Genomic DNA, 19,323 nt, shown 5'->3' on the forward strand with positions numbered 1-19,323 from the left:
GCGAGGAAGAGGAAGAACTCGAAAAAACGTTGTACATAGTGTGTGTGTGTGTGTGTGTGTGTGTGTGTGTGTGTGTGTGTGTGTGTGTGTGTGTGTGTGTGTGTGTGTGTGAGCTGAATTATAACTACATAAATTGTCATTAACAGGCACTTTTTTTGTATATATCTTGCCCTGCTACTCCTAAAGCAAAAGAAACCCATTTTAAAACAGTATCAGCAATATACCCTGTGATTTTCTGCACAGAAGATTTAAATTTGCTGTTGATCCATGTGTCTTTTGCTCTTCAGAGGCTGAAACTGTTGAACATTTATTTTTTTAGGCAAGGCAAATTTATTTGTGTAGCACAATTCGTACACCAGGCAATTCAAAGTGCTTTACAGGAGCATAAAAATACATTAAAATCATAAATAAATTTCAAAGAAAGAAATTAGAAGAGAATAGAGAAATTAAAATGAAATACATTTAAAGGAAAATTAAAAACAGAAGCCAGCAAAAGACAATAATTCAGCATTTAGAATGATTAAAATCATTGAGCAGATATATTTAAGTAAAATCTCTAGCAAACAATAATGTTTTCAACGCTGATTTAAATGAGCTGACAGTTGGTGCAGACCTCAGGTGTGCAGGGAGGATGTTCCACAGGTGAGGAGCATAATAACTGAACGCTGCTTCACTTTGTTTGGTTCTCATTCTGGAACACACAGTAGACCTGTCCCTGATGACCTGAGGGGTCTGGATACTTCATATGGAGTCAATAAATCTAGAATATATTTTGCTCCTAGACCATTTAATGCTTTGTAGACCAACAGTAAGATTTTAAAGTCTATTCTTTGACTCACAGGAAGCCAGTGTAGTGATCTGAGGACTGATGTGATATGGTCCATTTTTGTAAGGACTCGTGCAGCAGCATTTTGGATCAGCTGTAGTTGCCTAGTTTTTGTTTAGGCCAGTAAAGACTCCATTGCAATAGTCCAACCTACTGAAAATGAATGCATGAACGAGTTTTTCCATGTCTTCTTTGGACAGACATCCCCTAATTCTGGTGGTAGTGTCACTTAATCCATAATTGGTTATCTCTGATACCCCCATTTACCTACAATGATATTATTGATTTTATGGACAACTTAGATGCAAACATTTGTGACACTGTTAATCTTGTGATTATTGTGAGTAAACATCATATTCATACTTGTAAATGGAATGGATGCCTTCCCTCTCTCACAGTGTTCTTATGTAATTTTGCCAATTATTTGAGGTGGCTAAAAGTTATGGTAAGAAAGAATCATAAGGAAAACTCTATTTCTCGATCCCTGCTCTTCTAATGTCCCCTACCTTGCTCCTTTATGTCTCTTCTTGGTTTATTGGACTCCTCGTTTGTTTCATGGTTATATTTGGTTGCTAATTTCCACCATTGATTGATTCATGTGTTCAAGTTTTGTATAACTGTCCCTATCTTGCTATGTATATTATAAAATAATACGAAATAAATAAAAATGGTCATGAACACTGTTATGTTAATTTGACAGATCATAACACAGAGACAAAACAGACCATGAAGCTGCGCCTCAGGTCGTATTTAACTGACGTCGCTCTAATGACCACGGAAGGTCGCCTCACGTCCTCCAACTCCTCCTCTCTTATGTGTCCTCCCCGGTGAGAGGCTTCTCCAGGTGTGGAGGAGGAGCCGGAAGTGGGAGGGGCCTGGCTTGATCAGACCCTGTACAGAGATGAAGCTCAGGTGTGAGCCCTTTCACTATCTGCAGCTGAACGCTGAGCTGCCAACAACTGTTTGTCTGAGTAAAAATGTGCGTCTTCCTTCTTTATATTTGCACTTTCTTGATGCGTGAGCTACTTGTGTTAAGTTAGAATGATTACACATTTTGTTCATTTTTGTCGCTTCCAGCTGCTCCCTCTGTTTTTTGTGTGAAATCTATGGTGATTACAATTTCAGACATGACTCTGAACTCAGTTTGAACTCATGCAAAAAAAGAAAAAAGAAAAAAGAAAAAGCTCCAGGTTTGTTTATTGTGATGGATGACTGGGAGGACGATAAGCCTGTTCTACCTGTTTTTTGTAAAAAGACAAACTGTATCTTACAGTCAATAATTTACCTGCTGACTGCTGCAGTTTCTGTCCTCTGTCAAGGTACTTCCTTTACTGTGGACACAGAACCTTTCACATTAAGAGGAATAGTGATCAGTTTATCCAGAGTCACTAACCAGCAAGGTGGCCAAAGTGGAATCTATAAATAGGATTTTTAATTATTGCAGTGATCGTTTTGTAACGAACTGTCATGTTTGTGATTAATTATATTTCCGAAAACTGAAACCTGCATAATGAGCATTTGTCTGGCAGAAATGTATCTGAAATGGTCTTTCTGAAATTGGAAAAAGATTCCACTTCTTAAGCCTACACTTTCTGTCTGTCAAAGGAAACAGTTTTGGCTATTTAAAGACAAGAACAACACCTTTTTATCCGTAAAGCAGCATCCCATAATGCAGTTCTCTACTTCAAGGTGAGATTGTGCGTCAATGGCCTCTTATGGTGGACGTCAAAGTAGTTTTATCAACCTCTAAGAGCTTGAAAGGATATCATATCTGGGTGAGGTGTTAAACATCTCATGCCACTGTTCTGAACAAATCTGGGGTCAGAGTTTTTCCTGCGTGCGCAGCCCTCTCCACGCATCAGTGTCATATTTCTATTGAGCAATTATGTCAGTGAGGTTGAAGACCAGCCATTCCGACGTCAGTCTCTCGATGGGTGTGTCACAGAGGGATGGTTCAGTTTGGGTAAAAATTCACAGGTAAACGGAAACAGCACATCGCGTTGGCTTTACATTAAAGGCGTAACGTGGAGCGCGTGCCGCGGAATGCATCTTTTTCCTGGCTTCACCTGCGGCGCGCGGACGGCGGAGGGCTGTGCGACGAGCAGGCGAAAGAAGACGCTCAGCTTCGCGGTTGTGTCTTCATTTTCTGGAGCCCGCACGGAGCTGTGAAACTTTTTTTTTTCCGCCGAGCTTGTGCACTGGACCTATGGGTAAGTTAGCATCTGCAGCCTATTGTTGGATATGTGAGGGATAAGGATTATAAGCAAGGATCTTCCATATGCCGACGGGGTGGTCAAGACCCGGAAACCCCGTGTGATAGAAAGTAGCCGATAACAGTAGGACTGTTTCTGAAGCTCGTCGGGGATTACAACAACAGGTCAACAACCTTTGATCCCTAATCTTTTTTTCTTAGTTTTAAATTCACCAAACTTTTAGCATTCCCCTGTCATTCAGTCTTACTTCTTCAATCTCTGTCAGCTAGTATAAAATCAAAGGACGCAGGGGGGCAGGAAACTGTGAATAATAAAAACAGTCAAAACCAATTTGCCTGAGCGCCAGACTCATTTCCTGAACACCGGTGGTTTTTATAAAAACGTCACGATCACCTCGCGTTAAAAAAAATCGAAAAGAAGAAGCCCTATAATTGGGCAAAAGGTTTATTTTTACGCTTGTGGAGCGGAAGAAGGCGCATATCAGCAGTGACGCTCCGTTGGGTGTAGCCAGCCACTGATTACAGGGGAGGGGGGTTATGTTGCAGCGGGCAGAGATAGACCCTGAAGGGGACTTGAGTCCAATGTCCCGTTGCTCGAAATGTGCCGTCATGGCTGCTGTTAATTGTGCTTCTATCAGTTTCCATTTGATACAATGACGAAAAAGGCACATAGGCACCAAAAAAGACGCAAATATAGACGCATTTCCAAAGTTAGGCTCCTTGCACTTTTCAGTAAGGCTGCACAAGAGCGCAATTTGTACTGTAATATCCCAATATTTGCTGTGTAATTCCTCAGAGTTTGCAGTTTTGTTCAATGAATCAGCACTTATGAAACGCATACCCATTCCCACTGGTACCTAAATGTGGGTGGGCAAGACAGCGGAAGAAAGAAGTTACAGTTGGGTATTTCAGAGAAAAGGGGAAAACATATACTAGGCCTTTAAAGTCTTCTCAACACTGGCTATTTCCAGGGCTCTGGTACTGGTAAACAAAGCAGTTGACAACAACTGCCTCTTCAGTAGAGATAACATGGGCTGTTTCTCTGTTATATGATAGATAACGTAAAATAAAAACAATGCCTTTGCTCTTTTTCTCAAGGCAGTTGTGACAATCATGTCTTACAGATGTGCCTTTGGCCGGCTAGCTACACCCACACTCCGGGGATTTGTCTTCTCCCTCGTTCTATTCTTTGGAATACAACCAAGTTTATAGTTGGGTCTATTCTTAGTTCATCCAGCACTGCAGTAGCTCATAAGGGGCTGCAGTAGAAAACAAAGTTAACCTCCCTGAAGTGCGCAGCTATGGAAAATAACACAAGACACTGATCTAACGTGGATCAAACATAGCTAAACTCGAATGTTTAATACGTCTTTATTGGCTGTCTTACAGTTGCACAAGCAGAATGAGGCCTGCAGACAGTTATTAATGATCCCTTTGTCACCGGTCATTAGACAGGACTTCAGGGGTGCAGGCTGGAGTATCCACTGTTCTCTCCTCACTCTGTAATTACAAAGCAACAGTGAGCTTCATGCTGCTTTCCCTTTCTCACTCTGTATTTACACATAAACAACAGGTCATGTGCTGTTCTTCCATTCCTAATTTGTCATAACACATAAGCAACAAGGCATGTGGGGTGGACTATAATAAGATTTGTGTGCTGGAAGAACTGGGAGGACAGGAGCCTAAGGAGGCTCCAACACAAGTAGAAATTAGAGGGAACAGGTTTATTGAAAGAGCATTTTAGACATTGGCCACTTGTTTCAATAGAGCTTACCCACAATGACAAAAAAAAAACATTGAATTGCCCAGAATGCAGGATGTAGATCAATCATAGGGGCCAAACATGTGCATGATAGCCTGTTTTACCACACCGGGAAGTACCAAGTATTAATACACCTTTCAGTTATCTTCTTTCCAACCGGTTCTGTTGTACAACAAAAACATGTTTGTTTGTTTTTCTGAATCCTGAATTCTTTAATCCATTAACACACATAAAGCATGGCTTAACGGCATCGACGTTTAACAGTAGTACAAATTTCGGCTCAGCGATAACTCACACTGTTAACCACAAGATGCTAATTTTATAAGCTTAAGCCCATGTCTTAAATAAATTAGCCTAGCGGCAAGGGAGCTTTTCCTGTAATCCCAGTTTAACAATTTATTATTTGTAGTTTTTCTCGCTTAATTCTCAGCAGAACACTGTGGATGGATTTCATTTGTCATAGCCCGTCATTGTTGAAACAGCTTGTCATGTTCAGAGGCGACAGTTCGTTCATGAGAATGCTTTTCTGAAGTTTGAAAGCAGACTTCTGTGCAGCATGGGCCAGGCCAACATACAGTGTACGTTTTTTTGTTTTTTAGACGACAATATGAGCTTTCCGTAGCTGTGCACCTGACAGAGGTTTGTTTTCTGAGATGCCCGCTAGAAGCACATGTTCAAAACTACAGAGCCATTTCTTGACTTGTTGGGGGGATATTTGTGAAAGCAATCCAACTGCATGTTGTACAGATTATAATGTTTCTGCCATGTTTTTGCCATTCAGCTCAATGAGGACATTCAGGCCATTTCTTTTTGCATTCATAGCTTTCATTATTTCCAAAATATTCAACATTTTGATGGTCATTTTTTTCTCATTTGAAATAATGGACAGAATGGACAGAGGCTGGAGTGGTAGAGGGTGTTAAAAAGTTGCCAGATATTTCCATCTTCACACACAATTTTTGCCAGAACAGAGGCAATTTTGTCTTCCTTCACTAAGCAAACCTAACACACACTTTGTGCCATGGTCTCATGAGTTAACTCGCTCTATTTTCGACATTTTTGATGCCACAAACGAATCAAATGTATCCCTGCATTCAGCGGAGTCTTCTCGTGAGTCTAATAATTTAGGCGTTGCTAGTCACGGTCTTTGATAAGACAGAGTTCGAGAGGTTTCTCTCAGCTCAAATCCTGGTCTGACTCAGAAGAAAGCAAGCACTTACCATCACAATAGTAACCCCAAAGTCCCCTTAAGTGCAGCACACTAATACACACATTCAGATCAGTTGATTAGATCATGCTGCTTACCAAACACTTGACTGAAATTTCTGTCACACCCACACACCTGTTAGATACTACTCACTACATACAGCACAAATGGATTCAGAAACATTTCATCAGTTTTCACAGGAATTCATTTTAGTGCATTTTTTAGTCAGGAGTCATTTGGTTTCAGGTGATGGGTTCTCACTCACTCACTCACTCACTCACTCACTCACTCACTCACTCACTCACTCACTCACTCACATAATAATGTTTCCATCGTCATTTCATTTGCTTACATTCATTTCCTGGAGACTTCCCCGAACTCTAATCATAGCCCCGCTTGCCTATCGCTAGCCTTAACATGACCTGAAGCTTAACCTAACGACACTGACCAAACCGAGTCTTCACTCAGCGGCAACCTCCGGGGCTGAAAAATGACGTCAACATGCAGGCGCCAAAAACTGCATTTCCGCGAATGAGGCTTTTCACATGAGGCTGGCTTCGTAAGTGAGGCAATCCCACAGACCTCCACATTAACTTTACAGCAGAAATAAACACGTTTACAGTCTGGAACAGAGGACGGTTCTGGTCTTTATAGCTGATGCCCTTGTTCATGATAACTGTGCTTAAGGTTAAGGTTTAAAGTTCTGCATAATTAAGGGCTTTGGGTGACAGCTAGCTGCTAGGTAGCATTGCATTGACTTACCATCAGTATTTTTTTTGGCATGCCCTTCTGGCAAATGTAGTGGCAGCTAACATGGCAGTGTCAGTAAATGATTTCCCTTTCCAATGACTTTGTGATATCAAATTTATTTTCGAAACTTGACTACTCTAATTGCAGAAATTACCTGTGTTTAATGCCTTTAGTACCTGTGTGTAATTTTCCCATAACACACCGCTCTATTTTCTCTCCAAAGGTGAGCCATGTTCTTTTCAGCCTTCCAGTGGACTTCTGTGCGCCCAGTTGTCTTCAGCAGCCTGGTGGTGTGGTGTTTTCTCGTTGTTTTCTTCACATACAACCTTTACTTCAAGTTCCCCACTTATGCCCTTTACATGGAGAGAGGCCGTCACTGCTGTCCTACGGTTGTGTGTGCAGAGGGACCACAGATCCTGGACTCAAACTGCTCCACAGAGCTGCACATTGACTCACATCACAATGACACCCAGAAGGTCCAGACTGCAGCAGTGGATGCTGAGCCTGATACTATTTTATTGATCTGGATGTGGCCATTTGGGCAAAAGTTTGACGTCAGCTGCAGTACTTTTAACATCACAAAGTGCCACTTGACAGATGACAAGTCTCTGTACCATAAGGCCCACGGGGTTCTCTTCCACCACAGGGACATTTATGACAATCCAGCAAGCTTACCAAGAGAGCCACGTCCCTGCTTTCAGAAATGGGTGTGGACAAATATGGAGTCACCTGCAAACTCAGCTCCAATCTCTGAGGTTAATCATTTATTCAACTTGACATGCAGTTATCGGCTTGATGCAGATATTCCTGTGCCTTATGGGTATCTTGCGCCACTGACATCTGAAGATGAGAGTTTCAAATTACCAGCAAAGGACAAGCTGGTCTGCTGGATTGTGAGCAACTGGAACCGGCGCTTTAAGAGAGTTCAGTTCTACAATAAATTGAAAAACTACATCGCGATTCATGCTTATGGAAACGCATTTGGCCAAGATCTCAGTGAACAAGACTATGTAAAGATAGTTTCTAGCTGTAAATTCTACCTCTCCTTTGAAAACTCAATTTACAAAGACTACATCACGGAGAAGTTATATGGACCTATGAGTTTAGGAACTGTACCAATAGTTCTGGGCCCTTCAAGACAAAACTATGAGGACCATATCCCAGGAGATTCTTTCATTCATGTCGAGGACTTTTCCACTCCAAAGGAGCTCGCAGAGTGGCTACTTTACCTTGACCAAAACAATTCTGAATACGTTAAATACTTTAACTGGGCAAGCAGGTTTAAAGTCACAGTGTCTGAGTTTGGCAGAGAACATGCTTGCAGAACTTGTAGTTACTTACAAAACCACAGGGGTTATGAAGCTTTTTGTGATCTTAACAAATGGTACTGGGGTTAACAGAACAAAAGGAGCACATTTCAGCCTGGGACATTGACTGACTGAATAGGAATGATAATATTAAAAAAAAACATTTACTTGTATAACACCTTTCATACAAGAAATGCAGCATGTGAGTGCTTTACAACAACACATGAACCAAGTGCTTCACATAAAAAAGACAGAATGACTCAATGAATAAAAACAGGGATAGAAAATGAATAAAACCCAGGCCTGTCAAGTTTCAGGCCGTTAGCAAGAAGGTCATAGCTAGTTAAAGGCTAAACTGAAGAGATACGTTTTTAGCTTTCTTTTAAAAAATATTTAGCAAGCTGGTTTCCCTCATATCGATGAGTAAGAGTGTTCCAAAACTTTGGGGCGTAATACACAAAGGCTGTATCCTGGATTTTCTTTCAGCTGTTTCTGGGAACCTCCAATAAACCAGCAGCAGATTATGGCTGTCTTCTTGAAGACAAATAGTGAACAAGGGAGTTAGTAATGTAGCTTGGTCCTAGTCCATTAAGGACTTTGCATACAAAGAGGAGGACCATAAAATCAATTCTAAATGTTTCAGCAAGCCACTGCAGAGCAGCTAGAAGTGGACCAATGTGCCCTCTACACTTGGTTCTGCAGACTTTTGAATGAGCTGAAACGTCTCAGTGTTTTTGTCTTTGGGAGATGAGTAGGAAGCGTGGTGCAGTAACAGTAACAAAGAACAGCAATTCCTCCTGAATTGTCTGAATTTTCTACAAACGCACTGCCATCAGATATTTCTTACCTAACTAACCTTGGATTCAGTGGTTGTGCATGTAGTTTCACAGGCCAGCTTCACATTTCATATATTGCAGATATATTGTACATTATAACTTTTGCACTGTGCTTATAAAGTTATTTTAGGACAAAGCTGCATTTTGTCCGGATCAACATAGAGGATGTTGAATCATTGTATTGTGTTACATGGTTATTTCAGACGTCACTGACAAACACAAACACTCTTTGTCATATCATGATATTGTTTTCACTGCTTTGTGGATGTTGTTCCATGGCTGCTGCCACTCCAAAACAACGGAGGTGGATGCAATGTTGTTTTCATTGTTCTTAGTGTTGAAACATGTTTCTCAGAGACACAAATCCTGTCTGCATGGCTAAAGAAGAGGGAAGAGATGATATGTTCTATGTTCTTTATCTAAGCTTTAATTGTACATTATGCAAATCATCATTAGTTGTGTAAAATGCATAAACAATTAAGTAGATGTATTTTCATTTTGAAATGAATTGGTTGTACATTTCTAGGTGGACCAAACCACCTGACATTGATTTGATATCAAAAATGTAATGTCATGTGTCCTCATTTCATAATCAGCAACAGGTTGAATTGAATTTCTTGAATCAAGAATTTAATTTCTCATTTAATTTCCACTGATTTCTGCATCACGTATTAACACTTTCATGTGTCATAAATTGCAACTCAGCAGTCTCAATTCTGAGTGGAAAATACATTTTAATGCCAGTTGGTCATGTGATTTTATTTCAAATTCACACTGATATTAGGAGTGAAATTTCAACTCATGTTGGAAAGCTGCAGATTTGTTTCTACTGTGATGGAATCTGAAGTAAGATGGATGGATGATGGACGTGTTGTGGGGACAGCTATCTCAGGACTTTATTCTCTGCATGCAGCCAATAAACTGTATCTTATATTCATTGTAGAAGTCAACAATTTGCCTACTGTCTGCTGGGTTTTGGCAGTCCACTGACTACACATCTTTTACTGTGGATACACAGCATATTGTGCCTGGAATATTGATCAGTTCATCCAGTCAGGGAGAATGCCACTCGCCAGCAAGGCCCCCCTCATGTACTTTTCTGTTTTCTGTATGGCATCTGAGGGGTCCTCATCTGCGGTTAGGATATATGGCAATTAAATATCTAAAATAACTCCAATGTGGCAGCAGAATCTTCAACAGGCTCTCCTCCAGCATCCTCTTTCAAATAGATTCCCATGGTTGTCTATGCAGTCTTCATCTGTGCCTCTGCAAGGTCTGATGAATAAACAGCAAAGAGAAGAAGAAGAAGAAATTCTCTTAACTTTCCATCTTAGGAAATAGATCTCTAAAGTATAAAGAAACAGGCTTTTATGTTTTGTTGTTTTTTTATTAATTTATTTTTTGTAACACTGTCGTATTGTCCAGTGGATTGTATTGAGAAATAAATGCATGCCTAGTTCTAGAAACTCCATCTTGTGACCACTGGCAATAATAACTCATACTCCATCTTCCGCCCTGTGAGACAGCAACCACAGTCTATTTGCTGAAATGAGGCCAATGCAATCTTTCACTCTCAGTTCAAACGCCAAATTTCTGTGGTGATTTTAATTGTGGCATCAATATAACACATAGTTTCAGCAGTTGTGGTGACCTATTTGCAATGGCACGCACAGGCACATATTGGTGTTTTTGTGACTTGGAGTGACATCACATGAACTCACATTCATTCTTTAAATTTTAACCACAACCATGCCTTAACCCAACCATAGGGATTTGTCGTGAAAGATATGTCACAGTAAGAAAAGCACAAGTGTTAAATGATAACAAAATGATGACTGAATTATATTTAGCTGCTTCAATTTCAGGGCCATGGTATTATGTATACTGACGCACTGTCATGCTGTCATGGCTTAATGGGATACTTGAATAATATGGAGCCATCCTTAATATTATCAGTAACTCTTGTGTTTTTCCTACTAGCACAAGTTAAAGTGTTTGTTGTGAAAAATACCTTTTGGCTGAACCATAACCACTCTAAGGGTCTGAAAGGGAGTTGTAGACACTTAAACATCTTTTGATCATGATTTTGTCTTTTTTTTTTTTTTCAATTGCATGTATCTTATTTTTATTATACTCGTCCTTATTTTATTGAAAATTTTCACAAATATTTACTTTTACATAAATACTTGTGTTTTGTGATAAAGAATTAAAGTTATTGTTATTGTCATTCTTCTCTTTTTTCTTCTTTCTATTATTATTATTATTATTATTATTATTACTACTACTATCATCACCATCATTACTATTATTTCTATTAATTACAAGTCTTAACCCTAAAATGATAACATGAAATATAATATAAAGTAGCATATAACTAAGCTTTGTTCCCATAATGTCCTTAATATGGTTCAGACACACTCACACACTGAGGTCACATCCGTAAACAAAGACGGTCCACGTGAAGCAGTGTGGAGCATACCATTTGAACCAAGGGTGGTACAGTGGATAATGTTGCATCATATCGCCTTTCCCGTGCTAAATATCTGCATTTAGTTTTATGAGTACCCGTTTTAAACTTGAATCGTTAGTCAAAACAATTGAATCTTAATCATAAACCTTGTGTTCGCCCTTACACGGCGAGTGAGCACCCATATATATCAATGGTTTCGCCTGTTTGTTGTCAAAGAACGAAGGGGTAACGAAGGTCTTTAAACAAGACAAGCCGTACGGGAAGACGACGAACCTTCATTTCAAAGCTGAGCTATTTTTGGTGTCAGTCTCCCTTTCCGGATGCTTGAATGAGGTACAAGTCGCATTTGTTTCCTAGATTTTACTGTAATTGTAATTGTGAATCACTCGGCTGCTCCTGTCGCCAACTTTTACGTCCATTTGAGTTTGGCTTTTTGCTGCGAAGCGGAAACTTACATACAGTCGTCGAAGGCTCCAGCTAGCATGTCAGCGCTAATGTCGAAGGGTATCTATACGTAGAATTAGTCAAGTTCGTGGTTTATGCTCGGTTGTCATAACCATAGCGTTTGGTCGAGTAACAAAGAGTGCCGTGTTAACCCTGCTAACAGTGAGTTTGACAGTTATCTACAACCAACGTCCTCTGCAGTAAGATCGCAGGTTAACGTATATAATGTCAGCTGTATATGTTTGGGCTGTTGAACGTTGAATTTCAAAGTACCGTTTTACATGTGTATGGAGTTGTTTTGGTCTGCTGCTCAGATCACGTGTAACCACCTCTGACGCGTGTGTGGATAATTTTTTTTTTTTTCATCCATGTGCATATCAATTTAACCAGACATTTTCCATGTAGGAGTGAGAAACAGAAGGCTGCAGCCAATCACGAGAGTCCCCTTGTAGTTAGCCCAGCCTCCGCGAGCCGCTGCTTTGTTTACATTATACTGCAGTCAAATCTGGATCCCAGCAGGCTGTCTTTGTTTCTTCAGGAGTTGCTGTAGCAGTCTATACCAGAAGACCTGTACAGGAAACGATATTTCCTCTACGCTTTTGCGCATATGACATTTATCCAGCTATTCATGCAGACGCATTGTTATCAGCTGATTGCATTCCAGTGCTGTATACAACAGTGTACAGTGCATTCTGAATCAAAACATTATTCCAGATGTTTTTACAAATCCACTCTCTAGACATATATGTTTTTCATTCTGCTTTGGCTTTATGGGTTAGTTGCAACAACATACTGACTTTTATTTTGCCTAACATTCAGACTGCTTTAAGAGGATTTCTCATAACGGAGCAGCAGATGACAGAGTCGATGTAATCCGTAATCAGTTTTCTGGACTGTCCTGCTCCCATCGCTGTGGATAATCTCTGAAAATTGGCCTGCTGCGTTGCTGTGACCTAGCTGTCAAGTCTAGCAGATGATGTAATGAATGAGCAGGGGGTACACGGAAGTCACACGCTCCCCACACCCCTCCACCCTCACCCCTCGAGCTATCTTTAAACCAAAAGAGCAGCGAGGGAGTGTGTATTCATTTTTGGCAGTAGATAACTGAGACCAGGGACAGGAACACCCAAGGGTCACCCTGCTAGCACTGTATGTCTCAGATAATATTAGACAGGCACAGGCCTACTTAATTAAAGGTGTTACAGTAATCATGATACATTTCTGTGTGTTTCGTTTAACCAGTTGTGGTATGTTAAGAACATGTTCCAACAAGTTCCATGGCATTTCATGACATCTGAGTGCCTGAATTCATTCCCATTTGGCTTTACTTTGTGTTTTCTCACTAACATTCCCTTCTTATTCTTATCAACACAGAAACAGGTATAACTGGATCGTTTTGAAGGTGAAAAGTCGTTCTGTTGTCCCATGTTGCCCTGGAAAAACAACTGATCTCAGATAGGCCTGGACGCCGTGTCCTTTCCGGTCCTCAAGGAATACAAGCTATTGTTCAAACCTAGTTCTGGAAGTGGATTCTGTTTGTGTCCTGACTTTTGATAATGTTGTTTACCCTTGTGGCAGTTAACACTCACTGAATCACCAGACAGTATTTTTCCAGTGGATTGCTTCATGCACAGTCACTGAGTTTAATATTAAGATAATAAGATGTTGACATTCAGAGCTGTGCCGCAAGGCAGCTGCCTCCATTCCCATGGAGACTGGCCTGCCAACTGTTTAACTGAGTGTGAGTGTCTGGTGTTTTTGTTACACACTGTTAACAGCCTTAGCAACAGGAAATACTTGCTCATACAAGCACAGAAAGGCTAAGGTGAAGTTTACTTAATTTGTTGTCTTCTCACTCAACTCTTTTTTTCATTAGAAATTCCTTTTAAAAGATTTGGCAGTTGATAGTTTTGTTGTTGGCAGCAAATCCCAGGAAAAGACTCTCAGTCCACTGCACAGGCGGCACGTCGAGTTGTTTTTAATAGTTTAACTGTGGCTCAAATAAAAAGTTTCATCAGGCTTTGGCAACACGGACAGTACTTGTTTGTCGGATTAAGTCATTGTGGGTTTGGGTCTTTTTGCGAAAAATTCAGAATTTCAGCAGACGTCAAATTTCAGGGATCTTTTAATGTTGTGGCAGCTCCTGTTTGCCTTCTTAACAACAGCATCCAAACAAAGGATAGAATGATAAACCTCCACTTAATGTGTACACCTGTTCCTGTGCTCCTGTGAAAGCAGGAAAATACCCATCAACTCGTGACTTGCTGAGTGTTAAACAAAGCGTAAGGAAATCCAGTGGCTTTCTGCCAAAGTGAGAGTCAGCAAGCTAATGGTTATAACCAACTTCTCATGTGCAGCTGTAGTCCAAAATGCCTCTAAATGATGAGCGACCCGCCTCAGCGTCCAGCGGCGAGGACCAAGGCAGTGATGTGGAGTCGTCGTCGGAGCGCTATGACAGCATGACGTCGACCAGCGACCTGGAGTGTTCCCGTGAAAGCTTCACTAGCGACGGCTCCAGCAAGCACTGCACTCCCTCCTGTGAGTTTGCTCTGGGGACCGCCTCTGACTGACCGTTTTCATGTCTGTGTCCACGATTGTCTTCCTGTGTCAGGAAAGGCTTTGTAGTTGCTTTTGCTACTTCACTTTGAAAAATCACATTTACAGTGCTATGTGGTTCACACTTTGAGTTTCAGAGCCTGAATGTTATCTGTTATCTGCACTGTTATCAACAGTTGAGTTTGTGTGCCCATTGTCTTTGTTTAAGTTCTTATTCGTCTAATTACGAAGCGTGTTCCGTGTTTGGTTACCACAGCAAGCCCGCCAATAGTCTTAACCCTGGATGAAGTCATGGAGGCTGCCAATGACCTGTTCAATCTCCGCCTTGCCCATGAGATCAGTGTGAACTCCAACTTCCATCTGGAACAACCCAGCCTACCTCAGAACTGGTATACTATGAGAAAGATTTTGGGTCTCCATTTGCTCACACCCTGATCACTTTTTGTGGATTATAGATGAACGTAAATACCAGAGAGAGCTGCTTATTGTGTGTCATGGACAGCGTTACTATGTCGACTGTGGAGTAGCCGTAAAAGGGGACTGGCAGTCGACGCTGATATGTGAGTTTTCAAAGGAACACGAGACAGCGGAAATCCAAAGAGACACCATTAGGTGTGGCCAAACTGCAAGTGAATCAATTATTAAATAAGCTGAGGAGCATGGCTTCAAATATCATGACAGCCTTTATCAAACTGTATCAACGAAGGGGAACTGCTGTGGCTGGTTTAGATTAACCAACAGCCAACAGGCTCTGAATTGTAGTGGAGTACAAGTATAAAGCAGCAGAAAATGGAAATACTCAAGTACAAGTACCTCAACATTGTACTTATTTACAGTTCTTGAGTAATTGCACTTCCTTCCTTTTCACCAGCCAAAGCCCATTTAGAAAAATGGGCAGACAGATAATATATTCAGCCAAACTAAATCCCTCGTTTCTTTTTTTAGTATCTGGAATACGGTGAAGAACACCCTCCACAAGACCTACTGGAACAGGCTGGAGTCTGAGCTGAACGATGACCCGCCTGAGTACGGCCACGCCATCTTGTTATTGGAGGATATCAGAGAGGTCAGTACACACAGTCTGATGTTTCACTAGAAAGGACTTAAATGCTCTGACTGACATTTCCTCATGTTGATTTGCAGCACTTTTCATTATCCTCTGAAAATTGACCACTTCTTTACTACTTAAACTATACTATCTGCTGCACAACAAAATACCACATTGGGGGACAGTCAAGTAACTTGAACTTGAAATTTAAAGATCCTTTTGTAGAAAAGCAGCTACAAATCAAGCAGCATCATGTAAATAATCCTTTTCCTGCACAGATCTTGCTGTCACTCATTAACCCGGGTGCCAATCGGATGAGGACCCAGATCATGGAGGTGCTGGACATAGACCTGATTCGTCAGCAGGCTGACAACAATGCCGTGGACATCCAGAAGCTTGCCTCTTACATTATCACCACCATGGGCAAGATATGTGCACCAATCAGGGATGGTGACATCGAGAAGCTCCGCGAAAACCCAGATAACATAGTGACACTGTTCAGGTAAGTACACATTCACTAAAGGTATTTAAACACATTTATGTGTATTACCAGAGATTGGATTCTGTCTATGAGAATACATGAACTGTTTTATTTAATCACAGCTGCTCTTCTCTCTCTCTCTTTTTTTTTTATTTACATCAGAGAGATCTTCCGCGTGCTGGACCTGATGAATATTGACATGGCCAACAATTCAATAGAAATTCTGAGGATTGTGCTGCAGAGAGAAGGTGCCGTGTATGAGAGGGAAAAGTTTCAAATTATCCTGGACAAAACACCCAGTGAGTGCACAACAACACAACACGACTGTTACAGCACGTGTTATCTGCTGTGTAATAGCATAGCATAGCACACTCAGTTATTGGGTCACTGCATCTTAAAGAGTATTAAGAACAAACTCCTCAGTCAGTATTACTGTGATAAACGTCCTCAGATGCTTTGATGCACACCACCTCGTGGATCAAGTCAGCAGTGGAGGAGCTGCAGTCGGCCACCGTCCCCAAAGGTCAGGAGAATGGACAGCCAGCAGTGTTGGGGCCCTTTCAGATTCTCAACACTGCCTACCTTCGTATGCTGACATGGGACTACAGTAAGGACACAGTGCCTGAGGTAAGACACATAGAAATAGTTTTTGGTAATTTGTTTGAGTAATGTTAGGTGCCTGGCAATTTCTTGGTGGTGAGTCTTGTTGTTAACATGAGCCAAATAGTGAGCTTTCGAGGTGTTGCCAGGTGGATTTCTCAACTTTGGACAGAAATAGGTTAGCTGTTTCCCCCTGTTTCCAGTCTTTATCACAAGTTAAGTGAATCACCTGGCAGCTGTAGTTCCATACTTGCACACGGGCGTGACAGTGGTATCCATCTTCTCATCTAAATCTCAGCAAAATGACAAGAAATAAGTGAATTTCACAAATGTCGAAACGGTTGTGTTTTGTTTTTTTTTGGTTCTGCTTTAGACATTGATGACTGATGAGATGCGCCTGCGAGAGATTCAGCAGCAGCTCCAGCAGTGCCAGATGGTGAACGAGGTGCTGCTCATTGTCCACAGCACCATCGGAGGGCCTGTCCAGGGTCTGCCGTTCCTGTCCAACCGTCTGAAGAGGATGACCAGTGTGCTCCTGGATGGGATGCACAGCCCGTCAGTCCACTTTTTTCATTCATCTTAAATCCACAATCTTTGTTCAACCACACAGCTCTTTATTTACTCTCTGGAGCTCAAACCAGAACTCTCCTGTCTGTCTGTCTTTAGGAACTTTAACCTAGAAGAGGCACTAGAGGGCGTCAGTGCTAAGATCTGCTGCGAGCTCAACAAGTCTCTAACAGAGCGGGACTACCCTGCACTGACCCCAGCACTGCAGGACATCCTCAGGGGCCAGATCTGCAGCATCACTCAGAAGGACAATTCCATCTGCACTCTTGTTGGTAAGTGAGTGAGCAGGAGTGACTGTGTGCTTAACTGAGCCTCGAGCTACGACTAGGATCTCAAATTATTTTACTCAAACATAGAGTTTTGTGCCATTTTCTAACCTATTTCCCTTATTCTCTTGATTCCTGTGCAGAGGATCGTGTGCAGCAGTACTTCAAGGCGCTCATCTTTGATTCCAAATCCCGGGTGGAATCTGAACAGATACCAGCCGGCCTGACAGCCATCAAACCTGAACTAGCATTGTTGGGAGCCAAGTTCATCTCCCTGGTCAACTACAACAAGACTGTGTATGGACCTTTCTACGCAGATATCATCAGGAAGCTGATGTTCAGCAACAACCCACCAGCAGCAAACCCTCCTCAGGACACCGCTCACGAATCTGTCCCCTCCAGTTAAAACCAATCTTTGGCTCATGCTGTCTAAGGAGTCTTTTTGATTCTAGGTATAGCTAAAGCTGAGGTACTTCAGTAGCTAGGCTGTACTACTGTTTGTTCAGGCAGCGTGCTCCAATAGTTGGAGTTACATTCAGCATATTATAAATGTAGTTTTTACCGCTACATTTCGCAGCGCTGCACTGCAGTGTAGGTACTATGTGGTCGACATTTGATGTGACCTGAGTTCTTTGTGTCAAATGTTCTGACATGTGCTCTCCTGTGAACATTTACAGCCTCACACCGGAAGTTACAAGTGTTATAATGATCCCTTTCTGAACCCAGGAGTGATCCCTATATTATAAATTTGTCTGCAGTCAAACTGTTATTTTGAAGGGAGTCCACGGGGGAAAAGGGCAAAACCGTAGTATGTGTAAAGGATACGGTAAGCTTTATGAAGCAACGAGGAAGAAGCTTATATATTTAGAAAAACAGCAGAGATTATTTACATATAACAAGTTATTTATCACAGGCAACTATATAGTGTAACTACAGTTAACAGTGACCACCTTTGAACATGTTACTGTAAAACACGAGATATCCCTTTTCCCGTGAGATTAGTGCTTTTGATTGTTCTCCCTTAAACCTTTGTTATCAGCCAGAGAACTAAACTTTATGTATTCTGTTTAATCCACTAATATTACTATAGAGCAAAAAAAAAAAAATGGAGGTAGTAATAAAAAAAAGAAAAGAATTACAGAGGAAGGAAAAAAGGTTTCTGCATGAGTGTCTTTGTGTTGAGGTTAAGTCATTTTAGCTTTACTTAAGTAATTTTTTGGCATATTTGTCACTTGTGTTCTATGATGTTCTATAAATGTTCTATACTTTCACTTACTCTCTGCCAGCCTAATACTTGATATGTTGACTTAGTCGCTATGTTTGTTACATTTTGAGCTACTGTTTTTGTTCCAATATCTCTGTATTGGAAAGGTGCTGAAGTCAAAAGTGTGTCCCACATTTCCAGTGGACCCAATGATGCACAAAACAAAAATGTTCTTTACATGAAAGTTTACATGAATAAAACATCAAAAAGATGATGGACCCCTGCTGAATTACATGATATGTAAATTACACTGTATACTTTGGCTAAACATACTCCTGTATAGTATATCAAATATTTGTATTCACAATATTTTTAGAAATACAGCCGTACCGTTCCACTTGGTATCTTAAAAGTCATAAAACAACAAATGTAGGTGTGGTAATTTTTCTTCTTTATATAATTTTTTGGCAGTTTTGGCTTTTGTTAAATAGCAGAGCCAAGCTGTTGCTAAGGGCTGAGCCATGGTACATGAGGAACATGCTCCACCAGGTGAAATATATAAAGAAAAATATACATAAAAAGGTGAGGTATATTTACCTTCATAGCATTAAAGCATAATACTTCATATTAATGCAAAGGGATTATCTGTCTCTGGGGACCTTCAGATTTTTTAGAAAACATGAACATCCCTGCAGATAATGTTGCTGAAGTTAGCAGGAAAGTTAGGATCAACATCCTGGAAAAACATTTGAGATTTGTGTCCTTACTCATGAAATATGGACCAAGA

General features: G+C 40.9%; 2 protein-coding genes across 2 annotated transcripts; both read left to right on the plus strand.

Moving 5' to 3' along the window:
* Positions 1 to 3,025: 3,025 nt before the first annotated feature.
* LOC139350527 (4-galactosyl-N-acetylglucosaminide 3-alpha-L-fucosyltransferase 9-like) lies at positions 3,026 to 8,164 on the plus strand. Its single transcript, XM_070991984.1, has 2 exons — positions 3,026 to 3,036; positions 6,981 to 8,164. Exon 2 carries the CDS (start codon positions 6,988 to 6,990, stop codon positions 8,152 to 8,154), a length of 1,167 nt encoding a protein of 388 aa, XP_070848085.1. The 5' UTR covers positions 3,026 to 3,036; positions 6,981 to 6,987; the 3' UTR covers positions 8,155 to 8,164.
* Positions 8,165 to 11,582: 3,418 nt separating this feature from the next.
* Positions 11,583 to 18,808, plus strand: tcp11l2 (t-complex 11, testis-specific-like 2). Its single transcript, XM_070992406.1, has 10 exons — positions 11,583 to 11,703; positions 14,172 to 14,352; positions 14,627 to 14,759; positions 15,316 to 15,436; positions 15,697 to 15,920; positions 16,062 to 16,198; positions 16,351 to 16,526; positions 16,873 to 17,054; positions 17,166 to 17,338; positions 17,476 to 18,808. The coding sequence occupies exons 2-10, from the start codon at positions 14,184 to 14,186 to the stop codon at positions 17,736 to 17,738; spliced, it is 1,578 nt and encodes a 525-aa protein (XP_070848507.1). The 5' UTR covers positions 11,583 to 11,703; positions 14,172 to 14,183; the 3' UTR covers positions 17,739 to 18,808.
* Positions 18,809 to 19,323: the final 515 nt, after the last annotated feature.

The sequence above is a fragment of the Chaetodon trifascialis genome, chromosome 22 (genome assembly GCF_039877785.1).
Source record: "Chaetodon trifascialis isolate fChaTrf1 chromosome 22, fChaTrf1.hap1, whole genome shotgun sequence".
NCBI classification, from domain to species: Eukaryota; Metazoa; Chordata; class Actinopteri; order Chaetodontiformes; family Chaetodontidae; genus Chaetodon; species Chaetodon trifascialis.

Bases quoted from the DNA above. Each gene is read 5' to 3' on its own strand.
- tcp11l2 (XM_070992406.1), top strand. From the start codon at position 14,184: ATGCCTCTAAATGATGAGCGACCCGCCTCAGCGTCCAGCGGCGAGGAC. The intron at 14,353-14,626 runs GTGAGTTTGCTC...TGGTTACCACAG, and splicing joins CAAGCACTGCACTCCCTCCT to CAAGCCCGCCAATAGTCTTA. The intron at 15,437-15,696 runs GTCAGTACACAC...TTTCCTGCACAG, and splicing joins TATTGGAGGATATCAGAGAG to ATCTTGCTGTCACTCATTAA.
- LOC139350527 (XM_070991984.1), top strand. From the start codon at position 6,988: ATGTTCTTTTCAGCCTTCCAGTGGACTTCTGTGCGCCCAGTTGTCTTC.